General features: G+C 43.2%; 1 protein-coding gene across 1 annotated transcript in view; it reads left to right on the plus strand.

Moving 5' to 3' along the window:
• The window catches only part of CFAP61 (cilia and flagella associated protein 61), a 248,954-nt gene that overhangs the window by 223,212 nt on the left and 4,993 nt on the right, over positions 1–20,749 (plus strand). Inside the window, exon 26 of the mRNA XM_080683048.1 lies at positions 11,406–11,496. Within this exon, the coding sequence (XP_080539174.1) occupies positions 11,406–11,496 (91 nt within the window). The remainder of the gene's footprint in view (positions 1–11,405; positions 11,497–20,749) is intronic.

Consider the following 20,749-nt stretch of genomic DNA (forward strand, 5'->3'; position numbering starts at 1 on the left):
TCCTCGGAGGTCTCATCAAGTTTCTCGGCGGTTTTTAGAAGATTCTTGAGTAACCTTATAAATGTGGTTCTGAACTCTATGTCGTCCATTAGTTTGCTTTCCTCCATTTCTCTCATTTGTGACATGTTTCTTTGTCTCCGCATTTTGCTGCTTCCTTATGTTGATGGAGTGGCTTTGTGTGGTAGGTGACCTATAGGGGCCAGTAGCTCAGCCTCCCCAATCACCTGAGGTGGACGCCTTTGGTACACCCCTTTGTGGGCTGAGTGCAAAGTCTTGGTGTAGTTAAGCCTTGATTGCTGTTGGTACACTGGGAGGAATTGACCTCCAGGCCAATTGGCTGTGAGGACCCGCTGTGTCTATAATGGAAGAACTGTTGCACTGGAGACACGCTTATGGTGCAGGGCTTGTTTCAGTGGGGCTTTGGTGCTCACTGAGTCTGCCTCTTGAATGTATCACTTATGGATGTGAGGAGTTGAAATCTGGTGTCTCACACTGACCACTAGGTACACTGGCTTCTGGATCTCCAATGGGGTGCAGGTCAGCTACTGTCTGAGGCCACCCAGCAGGAGCTACAGCAAGAACTACAGTTTTCTCCTCTTTGCTTGGAGTTTGGAGGTTTTGGAGCTGTCTGACCCGGGCTGCAAGTTTGCTAGGTTAAGCTGCGATAGGGCAGGCCATTCATATGCTAAAGCCGCTGCTTGGAGCTTGGGTGGGTTCGTAGATTGTGCAGGGCGGGGTCTCAGGGCGTGACTAGGCTAGGGCGTGGCAAACAGCGATGGCTGCCAGTAAGCCGGCTCTGCGGCTCTGCGTCTCCGACCGTGTCCCCGTGTCCCACGCCCCAGCACAATAAACAATTGTTCCTGCGCGCAGCCCTGCAAGCAAGCCTCCCTCACTTTCCGACCCCACGGCAGACAGTCCAGCTTCTCCCCGTAGGAGTTTGGGTCCCCCGTGTCTCCCCAGAAATGAGTTCGGAGTAATCGGGAGCTTATCTCCCTTCGGGTTGAAAACAGCAGCGCTTTCAGTCACCCGTCACCAGCCCGATTCGCGCGTCTCCGTACCTCAGCTTTTCCGCGCTTGTGCACCCCTCAATGCTGTTTGCTCTTTCCTTCTAGTTGTAGAACTTCCACTCAGCCAGCTTTCCCGTGGTTCTGGGTGATAGACATTCTGTCTTTTAGTTGTAGTTTTGAAATTGTTGTGCGAGGCAGCAGTTTAGGTGCTTACCTATGCCGCCATCTTGGTTTTCCCCTGTAATTTTTATTAATTTCCACATAACTTTAGTTTCAGAGAGAAGGGGAGAGGGAGAGAGAGATAGAAACATCAATGATGAAATAGAATCATTGACCGGCTGCCTCCTGCACACCCCCTACCAGGGATGCAGCCCACAACCTGGGTATGTACCCTTGACCGGAATAAAACCCAGGACCCTTCAGTCCGCAGGCTGATGCTCTATTCACTGAGCCAAACTGGCTAGGGCAGTTTCCACATAACTCTTTAGTGCAGTGGTTCTCAACCTTTCTAATGCCGCGACCCTTTAATACAGCTCCTCATGTTGTGGTGACCCCCAACCATAAAATTATTTTTGTTGCTACTTCATAACTGTAATTTTGCTACCGTTAATGATTCGTAATGTAAATATCTGTGTTTTCCGATGGTCTTAGGCTCTACAGCAGTGGTTTAGTGCATAACAAAACTTCATGAAGACTTGCTATGCAGTCTGTCTTACTCTCATTGCAGCCAAACTTAATTGCTGCTATAAAACTACAGCTAACTGGTTTACACAGACACCCTTGAATGTAGATAGAGCAGTTCTTAAGGAGAAAAAATTGTAGTTGTGCCAAAGAAAGGCTTCGTTTTATTAAACAGCAAACAAAAAGTGTTTATTTTAATAATTTATTTAGTCCCTAATTCACACCAGAAAGAATCTGAGGCAGCTTACTCAAGTATATACAATAGGGTAATTAAGAACATCAGCAACAGTAATAACACAATACAAATTGAGCCCGTTCCCTGTGCCAAACCTTGTTCCTGGAGTGTCTCTTTGAATTCTGAGAGTAACGCTTTGAGGTAAGGACCATCCTTATCCCCATTTTACAGCTATGAAGATGGAGGCTGGAAGAGGTTAAAGCTAACCAGTGGCAGGGGTTGGGGAAAAAAGGAAGTCACCAGTAAATGGGAAATGAAGGCAGGACAGCAACATGAAGCTGAGCTGGGGTAGAGAGACCACATGTTCCAGCACAGGTCTTAATAAATTCACAGGGTTGGCTTTGAGTCTCTTCAAGGTCAGAGCAAGGAGGGTAATGTTATCAGAGGCTGGATTTGTAAAGCTCATAAAATAAACGTATTCTATTTCTAAAGTGAAGCACAGTTTTTCCTAGACTGTGTCTGGGATTCAGAAAAACAAATGGCCCTACCGGTGTGGCTCAGTGGTTGAGCATCGACCCATGAACCAGGAGGTCTGGGTTCAATTCCCGATCAGGCACATATCTGGGTTGCACTTGATCTCCAATAGGGGGCATGCAGGAGACAGCAGATCCATAATTCTCATCATTGATGTTTCTATCTCTCTCTCCCTCTCCCTTCCTCTCTGAAATCAATATATATATATTTAAAAAGTAAAACAAATGGACAGCAGACAGATGGTCCTGTAAGCATAGTGTTTCTGCAAACCAGGACTCAGGTGCCGCGGGGCAGGCCGCCTGTGCTCCGTCCCAGCATGATCTGAGTGCCGACACTGATTCAGGACAGCTGTGCGCTGGGATTCGTGCTCTTAGAGACACAAAGAGCCTAAGAAGAACGTGTGCTTGAGAGAGAGCACAGTCCCCCACCCCCACCCCAACCCTTGGAGTGGTGGTTTCAGGGCCCGTGTACTGCTCAGGATCTCCCTCCGGAGAGAGTTCTGGGTATATCCAGTTCAGACAAATAAACAGGCCTATTGCAGTGGCCTCCAGCAGTTAGCAGCCTTCGTTTTCGGAGCATAGGAAGCCGCTCCAGGGAGTGTCTCCCGCACCTCTGTGGCCAGACACGGCTCCAGTGCCCAGAGAGACACCGGGCTTTCAGCAGTGTTTGTTCCCGGTCCCGGGTACCCCAGGGTAACTGGGAAGATGCCACCTCTGTAGAGCCATGGGCTGACCAGCAGTAAGAGGGATTGTGGACAAGCCATTCAGAAGACGGCTGACTTCTGCCGAAGACCAGCATTTTGGTTTTGGTGCCAGTGAGCAGTAAACACCCATCGTCTGTTTGGGCCAGTGCTAGATTGTGACAGCAAAACCACAGCCCAGTTGCATTCAGAGGATACTTCTTTTTCTGTTATCTAGATCTTTAGCAGCTGACAATTACAACTGCTTATCAAATAACTAGTTGGCTTTGCTTTCAAAATCATCAATCTCACATTTCTAATCTACCTCGAAGCAGTACACTGAATAGATAGAGATTCTGGCAAACTGGAGTTGGGCAGGAGATATTTACAATTAAACTTCCATTTCTGTCTTCGGGGTTGTTGTGTGGCAGTGCAGCACAGGCCTGCATCTGCTCGTGCAATATGTGGTCTCCCTGAGCAAACTCCACTGCCCCAGAATCGTGTAATTTAATTTCCAAACAAACCTACGGTTAACAGGAAATACTTATTTGTTCTTATTCTTATTTTTGAAAATTGTATTGAAATGCAAGAATCCACTTTCTTTCATGGGCAGAATAAAATCACCAGAAGCAACCTTACAGTGTAAACACAGATTGCTCCCTGCTCTCCTGTGTTAAAGCCAACTCAGCTGGTGCAGAACCAAGGAACCCTGGCTTTGAGGTGGCTCTCACATACAGAAAATTCTTGTGAGGCTTGTGTTTTTTTTGCCAGAAAGTTTAATTTGGAGGTAGCTTTTCACTTAAAATGATAGATATTAAGTTCTTATAACTTCAACTAAATACATTCTCCCAGTTTTTATAAATTTAACTTTAAGAAAATATTTTAGTAAAAAGTAGATGCTATGCAGTCTGTTGGGCATCATAGCACATTCAACATCCATTCTCTCCTCTTCGGAAACAGAATCCTGATTTATAGAACGTTGCATGGTACCTAAAATAAATGACAATGATTCCCAGCCTCCCCTGCAGCCAAGGAAATCATGTGACCAACCTTTGGCCAGTAAGATATAAGTGGAAGTGTTATGTGAGACTTTTAGCAATTCTCCCTAAAGAAGAAGGGAAGGCCCTCTTTTTCCCTTTCTCCACCCAATACATGTATGTGATGACTGAAGCTCGGCAGCTGTTTAGTACTATGAGGCCAAAGGCCCTCTGGACAGTATTATGATCTGATGTCCATGGAACCACCATGCCAGTCCTAGACATTCTACCTGGACATTCTTTACATAAAAGGAAACTACACCTATGCCTTTAAAAAGCCACTATTATTTTGAAGTTTTCTATAACAGCAATCAAACCTAACATTAACTAATGCAGGGGATACTGAGGAATCTGGGGTGATTCAGAAAGTTGCTAGAAAGGCTAAGGAACAAGCACAAGGAAGTGAGATCTGGTTGTGGAGCTCTTCGGAGCATGAACTTTCAGGTCACGAGATGATAGTTAAGACCCGTTTCAGCCCCTTGTTAGTTATGTAACCTTGGGCAAGTCATTTAACTTTTCTGAATCTATTTCCTCATCTGTAAATTGAGCCAGCCAGTCCCGCTTTAGAGAATTGGAATTAGGATGAAGTGAGATAGTGCACAGAAACTACTTAGCTGCACGATGTCTGTGGGTTTGTGTCCCCAGATGAATACATCAGTGGCTCCAGCGGCAAAGAAAAAATGGGTCCCGGAGTGTAGTGGGCATCCGCAGGTGGTATTCAAGATTCCTTAGGCTGTAGAGCCACACATCTTCACTAATTATGGCATAATGTCAGTAAGAATAAGAAAAAATGTAACAAGCACATTAAATCTGTGATTTCACAGATATTATTACTTAAGGCAGAGTAGTTTTTTCGATTAAAAAACAACAACAGCCCTAACCGGTTTGGCTCAGTGGATAGAGCATCGGCCTGCGGACTCAAGGGTCCCAGGTTCGATTCTGGTCAAGGGTATGTACCTTGGTTGTGGGCACATCCCCGGTAGGGGGTGTGCAGGAGGCAGCTGATTGATGTTTCTCTCTCATTGGTGTTTCTAACTCTCTCTCCCTTCCTTTCTGTAAAAAAATCAATAAAATATATTTAAAAAACAAACAAACCACAACAACAGAGCAATTAATTGAAAGAACATTTTTGAAATCAACGTAGTCCTTGCAAAAATGGATAGGTTCCAAGGAGACTGAAGTTTGGCAAACATGAGCCCAAGAGAGGTGAGCTTAGGACCACGTTTCACTCGCTCTGAGTGATGCTCTCGCCTCAGCCCTCCCAGAGCGTCTCCCTCTCAGCCCTTCAGTGTTGTGCTGGCGTAAGCTCCTCTGGCACTTCTGCCTTCCTGTGTGCACTTGTGGGGTGGGGACCACATCCTCACTGTGGTTCACTCCATGTTGGCAGAGTGTCTGGCACATGATTTCATGGCAGAGAATGGCCTCCTAGGTCTTCCCTTTCATCAGAAGCTCTGGAAGACGCCTAGGCCAGAGAAACACAAAGGGGAAGGAAGAGTATTCGTTGAGGGTAGACCGAGGCAACAGGTAACAGAACCAGGGGAAAGTAGGCATTGGAAATAAAGAGAAATGCCTCATCCATTAGGATGGAGGGAGGTTCTGGATAAATGGACGGTGGATGGATGGAAGGAGGAAGGAAGACAGGACATAGCATCTATGTTCTCAGCACACAAACCAGCAGAGAGAAGGGGATGTGGGACAGGTGGCCTCAGAAACAGTGTTTATCAGCCTGCCTCTATCTCACCCTAACCCCAGCACCAGGCGTGGCACATCCAGTGTAGGCTGCTGGGAACTGACAGAGCTGATGGCTGCCGCATAGCATTGAGGACCCAGCGTTGGCAAATGTGATCTATTTTTTAAAGAAAGGCCAGAGACCCAATTTCCAAATGTTGCTCAGGCCAAAGCAAACACGTCTGTAGGTCATACCTGGCCCCTTGATTACATACCAGGATGCTTGTCACTTCCTAGCTTCTGTGTATCAGAATGTAAATGGGAGAGACAGGTCCTAGCAGCCGTGCTCAGCCCAGGGTACCACAAGGCTCAGAGTCTCCGCTGAGCATAGCCTACAGGCGGGCATTGTAGAACTGTCTGTCCTCTGCCGTGAATTTAAGGTGCCGCCAGGACAAGAAAGAGCAGGTACCGTGAGAAACTCATTCTCGAAGGGCAGCCTGCAGGCCACCCAGCTGCAGGCCCTACCAGGAGAACAGGCCACGCAGAGGCGTGTCCAACTCGGGCAAACCTCTGTACAAGTATGAGTGGCAGCTGGGGATCCTCTTAATGGGTCTAAAAGCAAAAACTAAGTTGTATCACACCAAGGAAACACTGGAGTGCTTTTCATTTAAAACACAGAGATCTTGGAGAAAGAGATGTTCTTCTTCTCTGACCACCCACCTCCTTGTTCCGAACTGTTGAGTAGTCTAGCAATTTCCAGTTGAACCGTGTGGATGCTGGGAGTGCAGCCTTGATCTTCTTCGGCTCCCCTTTCCTGCTGGCCTCCCAGAGGCCTTGGCCTTAGAGATAAGAACCAGGATTGGAAAGAGCAACACCCTTCACCCACTGTTCTTTTCCCTTAGACGTGTTGTACCTTTCTCTGAGGCCAGTGCATGCAGTTTTTTCAGTGTGCCTTGTCGATCTGTTTTCCTCGGCCTTCAGAGTGACCAATGGCCAAGCTAGTTAGCAGATCCCCTCCCAGACTGTGTGATTCTGTCGATACAATAGGCCGAATGAGCACATGAAGAGGAGCTCTGGAGAAGTCTGATCAATTGCTTAACGATTGGACCTTATTGACCAGAAATGGTTAATTCAGTTCCACGAGTCGACATTTCCTGGGGCTTCTGAGAAAAGTGTATTATTTACAAAAGTGGTGGAGAATTGAAGTCCTCCCAAGTAAACCTGCATTTGTCAACTCCACAGAATGTGCAACACAGCAAATGAACACCAGTGTAAACTTCAGGCTTTAGCTAAGAACAATGTATCGATATTAGTTCATGAATTATAACAAATGTGCCACACTAATGCAAGGTGTTAGTAACAGGGAAACTGAGGGAAAGGGCGAGTATGTGGGAACTCTGTACTGCTCTGAAAAGAAAAATCTATTATTTTTTTAAAGTTAATTTTCCAGAAGCAAACCAGGTCTCAGGAAACATAAAAGTGAGTCATGGACAGAAGCCAGGCTACTTGGGGGCTGTGAGTGGTCAATGACTGAGGTCCACAGCCTGGAAAGGCATCCTCATCACAGTGACCCCCAAGGTCATCTGGTGAGCCCTTTAAACACAGCGACCAAAATCCAGCCGGTGTGGCTCAGTGGTTGAGCATCAACCTATGAACCAGGAGGTCACTGGTTCTATTCCTGGTCAGGGCACATGCCCAGGTTTCTGGCTCCATCCCCAATAGGGGGCATGCAGGAGACAGATAATCAATGATTCTCTCTCATCATTGATGTTTCTCTCTCTCTCCCTCTCCCTTCCTCTCTGAAATCAATAAAAACATATTTAAAAATAAAAAAAAATTACTACCAGAAAATCAGTTTTTGTAAGACCTGAAGAAAGACCTTGCAAGTGAGATTCTTCACTAGGTAGGTTTTTGGTACCATTTTTTTTTTCCTTAATCAGAAGATTCCTTTCACCTTTACCCGCAACACTTTACATCTAACAACCACCCTACAAATTAGCAGCTACTTCACTTAGTCCAGGTTTAACTTGGTCCGTGGGCAGTCTGGGATGCCTGATGTTGCAGACAGATGTGCAGAAGCTGCCCTCCAGGTGGGGTAGGAACCTGCACCCGCTCTCCCAGGTGTGGGAGCGCTATCATTTCACGGATAGTGTCTCTGGGGACCACCACTGAAACTGCAATAAAATCTAAAAGGAGCCTTCAGAAGTCCACTTGTTGGTTTGGTTTCAAGGTATTACTTCATTATCACTCTATGTTTTAATGGAACCCAAGACTTCCTTCTTGAAAGACAAAAAAAGTGAAATCCAAATAGAATTCTATGAAACCTCTTTTTATTTTATATAAAAACTAGAGGCCTGTTGCACGAAGATTCATGCAATAGGCCTTCCTTCCCCTGGCTGCCGGCATCCGGGACCCAGGCCTTCACTCTGGCTGCAGCAGAGAAGCCAAGCCTCTTCAGTCTTCAGTTGTCTTCAGTCTTCAGTCGTCTTCAGTCTTCAGTCTTTAGTCTTCGCTCGGGCCAGAGCCTTCAGTCTTCCCTCCGTGCCTGCATTTGCAAATTAACCTGCCATCTTTGTTGGTTTAATTTGCATACTCACTCCTGATTGGCTGGTGGGCATCGTGGAGGTATGGCCAATTTGCATCTTTCTGTTTTATTAGTGTAGGTGGCTGCTACTGGCAATTTCCAGGAATATAGGTAGCCGTTGGCTACACAAATTGTGACCTTCTGGACAGGGATACCAAGCTGTTTTTCCACAGGAGGCAGGGGTGGGGAGTGTGAGAGAAACGCAATTTCAGGTCTGCTAGGCCCCTGTGTAAGCTGTTCAACGTACTGTGATGCGAACGGGGTGCCAAGTCCAAGGTGTCGTTTCTTCTAGATGCTGGTATGAGAAGCCATGGAGAGTTTCAAAGCCAGCAAAAAGAAGAATTGGCAATGCATCCAACTTCCTCATCACCCCTTTCCCCGCAAGCACTGTGCAGACAGAGGATTAAGGGCCACTTACTTCTCCGGCCTTGTGTGTTTGGCTTTGCGAATGGAGGCTATGCAAATGTGGGCGTTAGATGGTGGGCCAGAGCCAGGGTGGGCAGCAGCGTGACCCTAAGGGAAGCGGGATTTCCGCAGAACTAACTCTTTGGAGAAGACAACGAAGAGATGAGAGTTTTGAAGGCAATAGGCAGAAAGACTGCCTGAACAGCACCTGGTTGTGGCAACAGAGCCGGGCTGGGCGAGGAAAGCTGAGACAGAGCATATGCTGCCTAGAAGGAGGTGGCTGTGGACCACCAAAACAAGAGGGCGGGCAGGAACTCCTGATGGTGCACGGAACCACACGGGTGGCGGGGGGGGTGGGGGGCGGGTGCTCAGTAATTGAGAAAAGAGAGCAACAAGTTTAAAAGGGCCCTTTGGTTTTTAACTTAGGGATTATGGTAGTTCCAATACTGGCACATCCACAGTTCCCTCAGGCTTCTCTAGAAATTGTTTAGACCTAAGAGGCAGGGGCCACCCTGGAAAAGCTGTGCTTAAGTGTCTGGACTTCAGTTATCATTGATGTGCTGGTATAAGAAGCTACCGTTTAAGACGGGTCAAAACATCACCCCACGGAGCTGATCCCTCCCGGGCAGCCAGCCCTGTCCCAATGTCTTTACTCCAAGAATTAGATGTTGGACATTGGCCAGGGTTTGTAGGGGCCCAGAACCTTGAAGCTAGGACTCCCACTGATTGGACTGCTTTCATTCGAAGTCTGGTGGCCTTGAGTATCTCCAGCGGTGAGCAGTCCCTGACTGATTTCCATTGGGTGCCCTCCTGACACCCTGACACATCTTTGCGAGCTGCAGGGCTCAGAAAGACCATCGTTAAACCCTGGTTTCACACACAGCTTTCCTGCTGTTCCCATTGAGTTTCCTCCTTTCTTCAGACTTGGGGTATTTTGCAGTTTTGTCACCTATTTATTTGGCACAATTTTATTCTCTATCAATGAAAGACCAATGAAGGCCAGGCATATAGAATATACACAGTGCAATGTGCATTCGTTCATTCATTATTCATTTATTTCATGAACAAATATAGGATGCCTGTTGCAGCAAATGCTGAGCTAGATGGCTATGGAGCGATTACACAACAGCTCTGACTATACCCCTGCCTCTAGGAGCAACCTGCCCACCCATCACCTTCCTGAGCTCACCTCCTCCCACTCGCCCTTTGTTTATATCCATCCCACCTCCCTACATGGTCTGGGCACATCCCTGCCTCTGCTGTTCCCTCTCTCCGAAGCCTGTTCCCTGCAATCTCCGCCAGGCTTGCGCTCTCCCTCCCCCAGGTGCTTACTCACTAAGTAAGTCACCGCCTTAGGTGCCTTAGCCTTTCTTTGGCCTCCTCCTGTCCTTTCTGGACTTATGCTTTCTCCTAAGCAGTTCTCATTCTCTAACATTTTATATATTTACCTATTTGTGGCTCGAATATAAAGAATGTTTGTCTGTTTTGGTCCCTGCTGTTTCCCCAGTACCCAGATCAGTTCTGAGCACAAAATGGGGAAGGAGTAAATATTAGTAAAATTAATAGTTGGATGAATATATGATCTGAACAACCAAGTAGGTAATTAAGCATGAAATTGGGTCATGTTCTGGTCAAGTGAGTAGATGATAGGTAATAACAGATAGAGTTAAATCCATGCTGCTCATAGCACAGACTTTTGTCATTAGATTTGTCTTTTAATACCTCAGTAGGCCCTGGGACTCATTAGCTGCTTCCCTGAGAATTAACTTTAGGCCTCGGAAAACAGAAGGTGCCCATCTGCGTGTGGGCACCAGTTTTTTTTTCCTCCCCTGTGCACAGATATAACATCCATTAACAGTAACAGGGATGACAGACATCCAGTAAGAGTGAAGCCCGCATAATCGATGTGTCTCTAACCCTGAAGCAGTGAAGTTTCCTGTTCCAAGACACTTAGCATTCAAATAAAGTAAGAGTTTAGAACACCAACAAATGTTCTTGGTTATTCCAAGAATGCATCAGATTTTCAGCAATCAGTAAATAAAGGATGGCCATATTGTTCCAGTGAAAGAAAGCATGTATCCAAGCAGTTTTCTGTGAAAAGTTAGCAAATACAAACACTAAGAGAGCTGCTCTCCTAAAAGAGATTCAATTAAGCATCAGGGCAATTGTACGAGGACCGTGTTGCAACACCGAGGCGGCCTGTTTTTCTGGTCATTATTAATCCAGAAACCTTAATGATGAGCAACGTTTGTGTTATTGTCTCCCCAAATTTAATTTGTTTATGCAGCAGTTCAGTTAATCCTGCAATCTGTTTTTCTCAAACGAGGGCAGATCATGGAGACACCGTTCTTTACAAGTCTTCAGGCTTTTAAATTCTGATAAAATCAGGATTCTTCACTGGGTCTTGCCCCAGCTCTGAATTAAACCACTTTGAATGTAATTATGGAACCTGGCCCTACATCAGGAACATCCATTTAAAAAATTGATTGGCCAGGCTGTTCCACGGGGCATTTTATGAGCAAACGATTGCAATGGGGCCAGGATTGTAATTTACAAAGGCAAAAAAGCAGGTAAATACTTTATTAGTGGTAATGAGAGGGTTTCCAGCTAACTGAATCTTTTCTTTCCTCACTAGCTACTTCACGGAGCCCTGGTGCATGGCCCTCTTTCACGATCGTTTTATTGATCTCAGGAAAGAGTTACGCCAAATGTTAACCTCCAAGGAGGTAAGAGTGATTAATGGATATATGTGTTATTCCTTGCAAATTATAAACAATTTGTATGGTTGGTCATTTAGACTTTTCCCTACATTCCCACTTCATGGTTTTACTTTTAAAACTATCTGTACTTCATGTAAACAAACTACGGAGTATGTAAACATGATGGTGATATTCAGGGAAAATGGATTCTTTAAATCCTTTTATGAGGGGCAACTTTCTTTCTCCTTTTTACAAATAATTGTATTTTCATCATCAGCTGACAGTGTTGGCTGAAAACTGGATATGAGTTATATCTACTCGCCCTCAGGAGTGAAGCTTGCATTCCTTTAGTTTACGTCTGTTCGGCCTTCACTACACATGTGTGCACGTGCTGTTTTAAACATGTAAAGAGAAGTCATCAAATGTCCAAACACACTTCTCCTATAACCAAAACCTCTCTCAAAACAACACAGACTTAGATGGAAGTGGGCCGACACAGCCCAAAGGCTCTCTGTTCAGCAAGAAATTCAACTCTGCAATGTGAATAGTAAAATATCTGTGGAACTTTAAGTTATTTGTTTCAACACTGGAGTCCACACCAGAGCAGGGGAAGGTTAACACCTGTGCTCAAAAAGCGGCCCCGTACCCATCAGAGCTCTGCCTTGCTCCACGCAGGCACCGGCTGTGCTTCCACCACGTTCTACTGTCTCAATGGGCAAGTCCTGCGTCTCTGTTGTCATCCCAACAGGAACCCACTCATGTGGGCGGAGGTGCTGTTACCTTCTGCTCTTCACCAATGAGAAAGCTGCAGCGGAAGATTTTAAGTGTCCTGCTGTGGTTACAAAGCTAGTCAATAGCCAGCAAGCTTCAGACTCAAAGGTCTCTCACTCCAAAGATAGGAACATAGGCACTGAGCCACATGGGGCCAAACTGTGTGGCGTGGTACCTTCTCTTCCTTGCCCACCCCATCTACCCCTGTTTTTCAGTTTTATTCCTGGAGTGCAAGCTGGGAAATTGAAATAGTTTTACCAATCTGAAGTAGCTTCAGAATGAGAAAAATAGGTTTACAGTTTAAATCAAACTCAGTTGTCTTTAGGATCCACATAGGTACGGAGGGACCTGGAAGTTGAGGGTCCACGAGAGGGGCAGAGGGGACTGCAGCCACAGGTCAGGAAGTCCCTGCACTTCATCCTGAGGCTGCGAGGACTCAGCTCCGGGGAACTGTGAGTCTGGGTGGTAAGACTGCTGCTGACTGCACTCCGTTTGATTCCTCAGATTCCCACTGCCTTTCAAAATGTAATCTGCAGCTCACTGCTGCCCCATAGTAAACATCCATCCCTTTATGACTTACCCATCAAAACTCTGTGCCAAATTCCTCTAAACCTGATGAATTCCTCTAAGCTCTGAGCCTCTCTGTGAATGTTTTGCATAGGGCCAAGGGTTTTAGGTGTCAAGCTTAAAAGGGAAGCTTTTCCTTCATCTTTCTAAGTAAACTGTCAAACCCAGTGATTCGCTTTTCATGGTGCTCACTGAGAACTGTCAGCCTATGAACAGACAGTTTGCTGTGGGTTGTTTACTATAAACAAACAGCGTGGGCAGTGGGCCCTTACAGGAGGTCAGAAGTGACCATGGGCATTTGTGGAAGACACACTAAAGGCTCCCCAACCATTCTTGTGGGTTTTAGATTTTCAGAAAGTGAAACTTCTGAAAGAAAAGCCTCCACCGGGGACTGTTCGGTTTTCCACGTTTGTATTTGTAAAGTGGAAAAGGCCACAGAAAGAGGTGGTGCGTGCAGTGGTCTCTGCCTCCAGCTCAGATCCCTGGGGAACAGGGACTAGCTGCTTCCACCTCGGAGAGCTGAGGAAGGCGTAAAGGAGGGGATGTGATGTGTGCAAGAACATGGCACAGAAGAAGGCTGTCAGCACGTGCCGACCACCACAGGGAGCAGTGGTGGTGACAGTTATGGTGGAGACAGGCTGACAATGGAAATGCCAGTCAGATGCACACATGCAGGAATTTCATTTAAGAGTCTGATATTAGGGAAATAGAGAGTATAGCCATCCCTAAAGAATAACAGTAATTCCTTTTTCTCATATTGAGTTGCTGTAACCCATTTCATCTCAGTTTGTACCTTTTCCTCAGGGAAATTCAGAACTTTAGTCGCATAAACTATGCTATCTTAGAGCTTAGCATATCAATTTTCCTCTTTCTCCACCTGTGGAGAAAGAAATAAAAGACTATTATCTATAACTGTTATAAGTCACCTCAAATCTATATGTCATTTATTTTATTTATTTTATTTTTTTATTAAGGTATTATATGTGTACATATCTTACCATTGCCCCCCACCCCACTCCCATACATGCCCTCACCCCCCAATGTTTTGCATCCGTTGGTTACTCTCATATGCATGCATATAAGTCCTTCAGTTAATCTCTTATTTCCCCCACCTCTCCCTAACCTTCCCGCTGTAGTTTGACAGTCTGTTTGATGCTTTACTGCCTCTGTATCTATCTTTTTGTTCATCAGTTTATAATGTTTTTTATTATCCACAAATGAGTGAGATCATGTGGTATTTTTCTCTCATTGACTGGCTTATTTCACTTAGCATAATGTTCTCCAATTCCATCTAGGTTGCTACAAATGGTAAGAATCCCTTATTTTTTATGGCAGCATAGTATTCCATTGTGTAGATGTACCATAGTTTTCTGATCCAGTCATCTGCTGACGGGCACCTAGGCTGTTTCCAAATCTTAGCTATTGTAAATTGTGCTGCTATGAACATAGGGGTGCATATATCCTTTCTGATTGGTGTTTCTAGTTTCTTAGGATATATTCCTAGGAGTGGGATTACTGGGTCAAATGGGAGTTCCATTTTCAGTTTTTTGAGGAAACTCCATACTGTTCTCCACAGTGGCTGCACCAGTCTGCATTCCCACCAGCAGTGCACGAGGGTTCCTTTTTCTCCGCATCCTCGCCAACACTTGTCGTTTGTTGATTTGTTGATGATAGCCATTCTGACAGGTGTGAGATGGTATCGCATTGTTGTTTTGATTTGCATCTCTTGGATAATTAGTGACTTTGAGCATGTTTTCATGTGTCTCTTGGCCTTCCTTCTGTCTTCTTTCGAAAAGATTCTATTTAGGTCCGTTGCCCATTTTTTTATTGGATCATTTATCTTCCTTTTATTAAGTTGTATAAGCTGCCTATAGATGTTGGAGATTAAACCTTTATCAATGATAACATTTGCAAATATGTTCTCCCAAACAGTGGGGTTTCTTGTTGTTTTGTTGATGGTTTCTTTTGCAAAAGCTTTTTATTTTGATGTAGTCCCATTTGTTTATTTTCTCTTTGGCTTCCATTGCCCTAGGGGCAGTATCAGTGAAGAAGTTCTTTTGGCATATGCCTGAGATTTTGCTGCCTGTGGATTCCTCTAGTATTTTTTGGGTTCCCATCTTATATTTAAGTCCTGTATCCATTTTGAGTTTATTTTTGTGTATGGTGTAAGTTGGTGATCTAGTTTCATTTTTTTGCATGTATCTGTCCAATTTTCCCAACACCATTTATTGAAGAGACTATCTTGACGCCATTGTATGTTCATGCCTCCTTTGTCAAATATTAATTGTGCATAGTGGTTTGGATCAATATCTGGATTCTCTATTCTATTCCATTGGTCTATATGTCTGTTCTTGTGCCAGTACCAGGCTGTTTTGAGAACAGTGGCTTTGTAATACAGCTTGAAATCTGGTATTGAGATCTCTCCTACTTTGTTCTTCTTTCTCAGGATTGCTGTGGCTATTTGGGGTCTTTTTTTATTCCAGGTGGATTTTTGGAGAGTTCTTTCTAGGTCTGTGAAATATGCCATTGGTATTTTAATGGGGCGGGCATTGAATCTATAAATTGCTTTGGGTAGTATGGACATTTTAATGATGTTGATTCTACCAATCCATGAACATGGTATGTTCTTACATCTGTTTACGTCTTCCTCTATCTCTTTTTTCAGTGTCCTGTAGTTTTCCGCATATAGGTCTTTTACCTCCTTGTTTAAGTTTATTCCCAAGTATCTTAATTTTTTGGTGCGATGGTAAATGGGATTGCTTTTTTAGTCTCTCTTTCTGTAAGTTCACTATAGAAATGCCATAGATTTCTTGGCGTTAATTTTGTATCCTGCTACATTGCCGAATTCATTTATTAAGTCTGTTAGTTTTTGATGGAGTCTTTCGGGTTGTTTTTTTTTTTTTAATACATTTTATTGATTTTCTTTACAGAGAGGAAGGGAGAGAGAAAGAGAGTTAGAAACATCGATGAGAGAGAAACATCTATCAGCTGCCTCCTGCACACCTCCCACCGGGGATGTGCCCGCAACCAAGGTACATGCCCTTGACCGGAATTGAACCTGGGACCCTTTAGTCCGCAGGCTGACGCTCTATCCACTGAGCCAAACCGGTCAGGGCGAGTCTTTCGGGTTTTTTATGTACAATATCATGTCATCTGCAAATAAGGACAGCTTTACTTCTTCTTTTCCAATTTGGATGCCTTTTATTTCTTCTTCTTGTCTAATTGCAATGGCTAATACTTCCAGTACTATGTCAAACAGGAGTGGTGAGAGTGGGCATCCCTGTCTTGTTCCTGTTCTTAGGGGAAATGGTTTTAGTTTTTGTCCATTGAGTATGATGTTAGCTGTGGGTTTATCATATATAGCTTTTATTATGTTGAGGTATGATCCTTCTATTCCCATCTTGTTGAGAGTTTTTATCAAGAAAGGGTGTTGGATTTTTGTCAAATGCTTTTTTTGCATCAATTGATATGACTATGTGATTTTTATCTCTCAATTTGTTTATGTGATGTATCACCTTTATTGATTTGTGGATATTGTACCATCCTTGCATTCCTGGGATAAACCCTACTTGGTCATGGTGTATGATCTTTCTGATTTACTGCTGGATCCGATTTGCTAGAATTTTGTTGAGGATTTTGGCATCTACGTTCATGAGGGATATTGGCCTGTAATTCTCCTTCATTGTGTTGTCTTTATTTGGTTTTGGTATTAGGGTGATGCTGGCTTCATAGAAGGAGCTTGGAAGTGTTCCTTCCTCTTGAATTTTTTGGAATAGTCTGAGGAGGATAGGTTTTAGTTCTTCCTTGAATGTTTGGTAAAACTCCCCTGTGAAGCCATCTGGCCCTGGGCTTTTGTTTGCTGGGAACTTTTTGATGACTGCTTCAATTTCTTTCATAGTTATCGACCTATTGAGATTTTTAGATTCTTCCTGACTGAGTTTTGGAAGGTTACATTATTCTAGGAATATGTCCATTTCCTTCAGGTTGTCTAGTTTGTTGGAATACAGTTGTTCATAGTATTTTTTAAGAATCCTTTGTATTTTGGTGGGGTCTGTTGTTATTTCACCTCTTTCATTTCTGATTTTGTTTATTTGGATCCTCTCTCTTTGCTTCTTGGTGAACCTGGCTAGAGGTTCACCAATCTTGTTTATCCTTTCAAAGAACCAGCTCTTGGTTTTGTTGATCTTTTGTATTGTTTTTGTGGTCTCAATGTCGTTTATCTCCCCTCTGATCTTAATTATTTCCTTCCTTCTGTTTACACTGGGCTTTTCTTGTTGCTCTCTAACTCTTTGAGTTGTACGGTTAGGTAATTTATTACCATTGTTTCTTGGTTTTTGCAGTAGGCTTGTAGAGCTATGAACTTCCCTCTCAAGACTGCTTTCGCTGTGTCCCATAGATTTTGGATTGTTGTGTTTTCATTATCATTTGTTGCCATGATGTTTTTTTATTTCTTCCTTGATCTCTCTGGTAACCCAGTCATTGTTTAATAGCATGCTGTTTAGTCTCCACTTGTTTGATTTCTTTGGATGGTTTTTATTGTAGTTAATTTCCAGTTTTATGCCACTGTGGTCTGAGAAGATGCTTGATATGATTTCTATCTTCTTGAATTTGAAGAGACTTTGCCTATGTCCCAACATATGGTCTATCTTTGAAAATGACCCATGTGCACTTGAGAAGAATGTATATTCTGTGGCTTTGGGGTGAAATGTTCTGAAGATGTCAATTAATTCCATCTGGTCTAGTGAGTCATTTAGGATTGATGTTTCTTTGCTGATGTTTTGTTTAGAGGATTTGTCCAATGGTGATAGTGGGGTATTAAAGTCTCCTACTATGATTGTTTTGCTGTCAATCTCTCCCTTGATATCCTCCAGGAGTTTTTTTTTTATGTATTTGGGTGCTCCTGTATTGGGTCATATATGTTTACAAGAGTTATTTCTTCTTGTTTGATTGCTCCCTTTAGTATTATGAAGTGACCTTCCTTATCTCTTGTTATGTCCTTCACTTTGAGATCTAATTTGTCAAGTATAAGTATTGCTACCCCAGCTTTTTTTTCAGTTCCATTCACCTGGAAAACCTTTTTCCATCCCTTCACCCTCAGTCTGTGTGCATCTTTTTTTCTGAGGTGGGTTTCTTGTAGACAGAAGATATATGGGTCTTGTTTTCTTATCCAATTCGTTACCCTATGTCTTTTGATTGGGGCATTTAATCCATTTACATTTAAAGTTATTATTGATAGGTACTTATTTGTCGCCATTTTTATTCTTTACCCCTGTGTTCCTTCTTCGCTTCCTATTTCTTTTTTTTTTTTTTTTTTACAGCAGACCCTTTAGCATTTCTTGCATTGCTGGTTTGGTGGTAATAAATTCCCTTAGTCCTTTTTTGTCTGTGAAGCTCCTGATTTCACCTTCAATTTTGATTGATAGCCTTGCTGGGTACAGTATTCTTGGATTCAGACCCTTCCTTTGCATGACTTTGTATATTTCATTCCATTCCCTTCTGGCCTGATGAGTTTCTGTTGAGAAATCAGTTGCTAGTCTGATGCGGGTTCCTTTGTATATAACTTTCTGTCTCTCTCTTGCCGCTTTTAAGATTCTTACTTTGTCGTTGGTGTTTGCCAGTTTAATTATAATGTGCCTTCGCATTGGTCTTTTGGGGTTCATTTTGCTTGGGATTCTGAGCTTCTTGGATTTGTGTGGGTTTTTTCTTCCCTATATCAGGGAAGTTTTCTGTCATTACTTCTTCAAATAGGTTTTCTATTCCTTGCTCAGTTTCCTCTCCTTCTGGAACCCCTATTATGCAGATGTTGTTTTGTTTCTTGTTGTCCCAAAGTTCCCTTAGGCTCTCCTCCTGCTTTTTATTTTTTTTTTCTAGAAGCTGCTCTGCTTGGGTATTTTTTCCTACCTTGTCTTCTAGCTCACTGATGCAGTCCTCTGCTTCTTCTAGTCTACTCTTGATGCTTTCTATTGAGTTCTTTACAGCAGCAATGTCATTTTTCATTTCTTCTTGGTTCTTCTTTATTTCCTCTTGGTTCTTACTCATATTGTCGAATTTGTCTTCCATTCTTTTCAGCCACCTTATGACCATTTCTCTGAATTCTTTCTCTGGAAGGTTGCTTGCCTCCATTTCGTTTACTTCCTTTTCTGGCGATGCCTGCTTTTCTTTCATATGCGGGCTGTTTCTTTGTCTCCCCATGGTCTCTCTTCTCTGGATGTCGGGTTATGTAGTTCTCTCTCTCCTTATCCCAGGCGAAATCTGACCTTTCTGTGGTGGAGTGTAGAGCTCCTCTGAATCCGCGTGTTTGTGCCAATTGGGGACCGGTGTTCTGGGGCTCTCAGCTGTTCGGTGGGTGCTGCAGTTGTGGATTTTCAGGCTTCCGATAAGCTCCACTTTCCCTTTCAAGATGGCACAGACTCCACATCTGAGCCCGTAGCTCCAGGAGGGGACCTAGCCACAGTGGGGGCTGCCCGGTCAGGGGAACCCCGTCTAGCAGTCCCCCAGCTTTTTCTGGAGTTTAGCTGTCCCTTAACTTGCCAACAAACACTCCTCGTGCGACCCTCAGCTGTTCTTTCTTTCTACTCCGGGACAAGGCTCGGAACACGTCTGTCTATTCCACCGCCATTTTTCTCTTCTATATGTCATTTATTTTAAAAAGAAGCTCATTATAAGACATCTCAATGAGCTTCAACAGTGTTGGCTGAAAACTGGATATGAGTTATATCTACTCACCATGGTTTTATGCTTCTGGATTTAGTTTGCTTGTTATCTGTTGAAGATTTTTGCATTTTAACCCATAGGGAATGTTGATCTGTGGTTTTCTTTTCTTTTGATGTCTTTGTCTGGTTTTGGTGTTAATTCTTTAAATGTGAAGTCATTCTGTAGTCTAACATATGGCCTATCAAATCCTTTTGTGGACCGAAAGAGGAAAGCCATTGGCACTGCAGTCAGCTGTGACTGAAGCCAAAGAATCATTGACCAGAGTGAAATGTGGGGTAAAAATTACCTTCAAAATTCTTTAAGAATTATATAGCAATTATAAACATACATATACCTAACAACAGAACCCCAAGATATATGAAGCAAAAGTAGATAGAATTGGAGGAAGAGATTGTTCTAAAATAATAGTTGGAAATTTCACTATCTCACTTTTAATAATGCATAGAATAATCAGAAGATCAGTAAGGAAATAGAGGACTTGACCAGCACTTTAAAAGAACTAGTCATAACACATATATATAGAACACTCTACCCAACAATAGCAAGATGCACATTCTTGTTAAGTACACATGGATCATTCTCTAGGATAGGCCATATGTTAGACTACAGAATGATTGTCACAAAATTATAAATATTTAAATCATACAAAGTATATTCTCTAACCACAATGAAATGAAATTAGAAATCAAAAACAAAAAGAAAACAAAAAAATCACAAATTTGTGGAAATTAAACAACATATTCTTAAGCAACTTCTTTTATTTCAAAGAAGGAATCTAATGGGATATTAGAAACACTTAGAGACTAATGAAAATGAAAACACAACAAACCAAAATTTCTGGGATGCAGCAAAAGCAGCTTTCAGAGGAAAATTCATAGCTATACTAGTAAATACCTACATGAAGAAAGAAAGAAAGAAAGAAAGAAAGAAAGAAAGAAAGAAAGAAAGAAAGAAAGAAAGAAAGGAAGAAAGAAAGATCTTGCCCTGGCCAGGTAGCTCAGTTGGTTAGAGCATCGTCCCAACATGTCAAGGTTGCGGGTTCAAGCCCTGATTGGGGTACATACAAGAATCAACTAATGAATACATAGATAGGTAGAACAACAAAACAATGTTTCTCTCTATTTCCCTCTAAAATCAATCAATCAATCAATAAAAATTTTTCAAAAAGTAAGTTTTCAAGTCAATAATTTTATATCTTAAGGAACTAGAAAAAGAAAACCAAACAAAA

Source organism: Plecotus auritus, assembly GCF_963455305.1.
Source record: "Plecotus auritus genome assembly, chromosome: 8".
Classification (NCBI taxonomy): Eukaryota; Metazoa; Chordata; class Mammalia; order Chiroptera; family Vespertilionidae; genus Plecotus; species Plecotus auritus.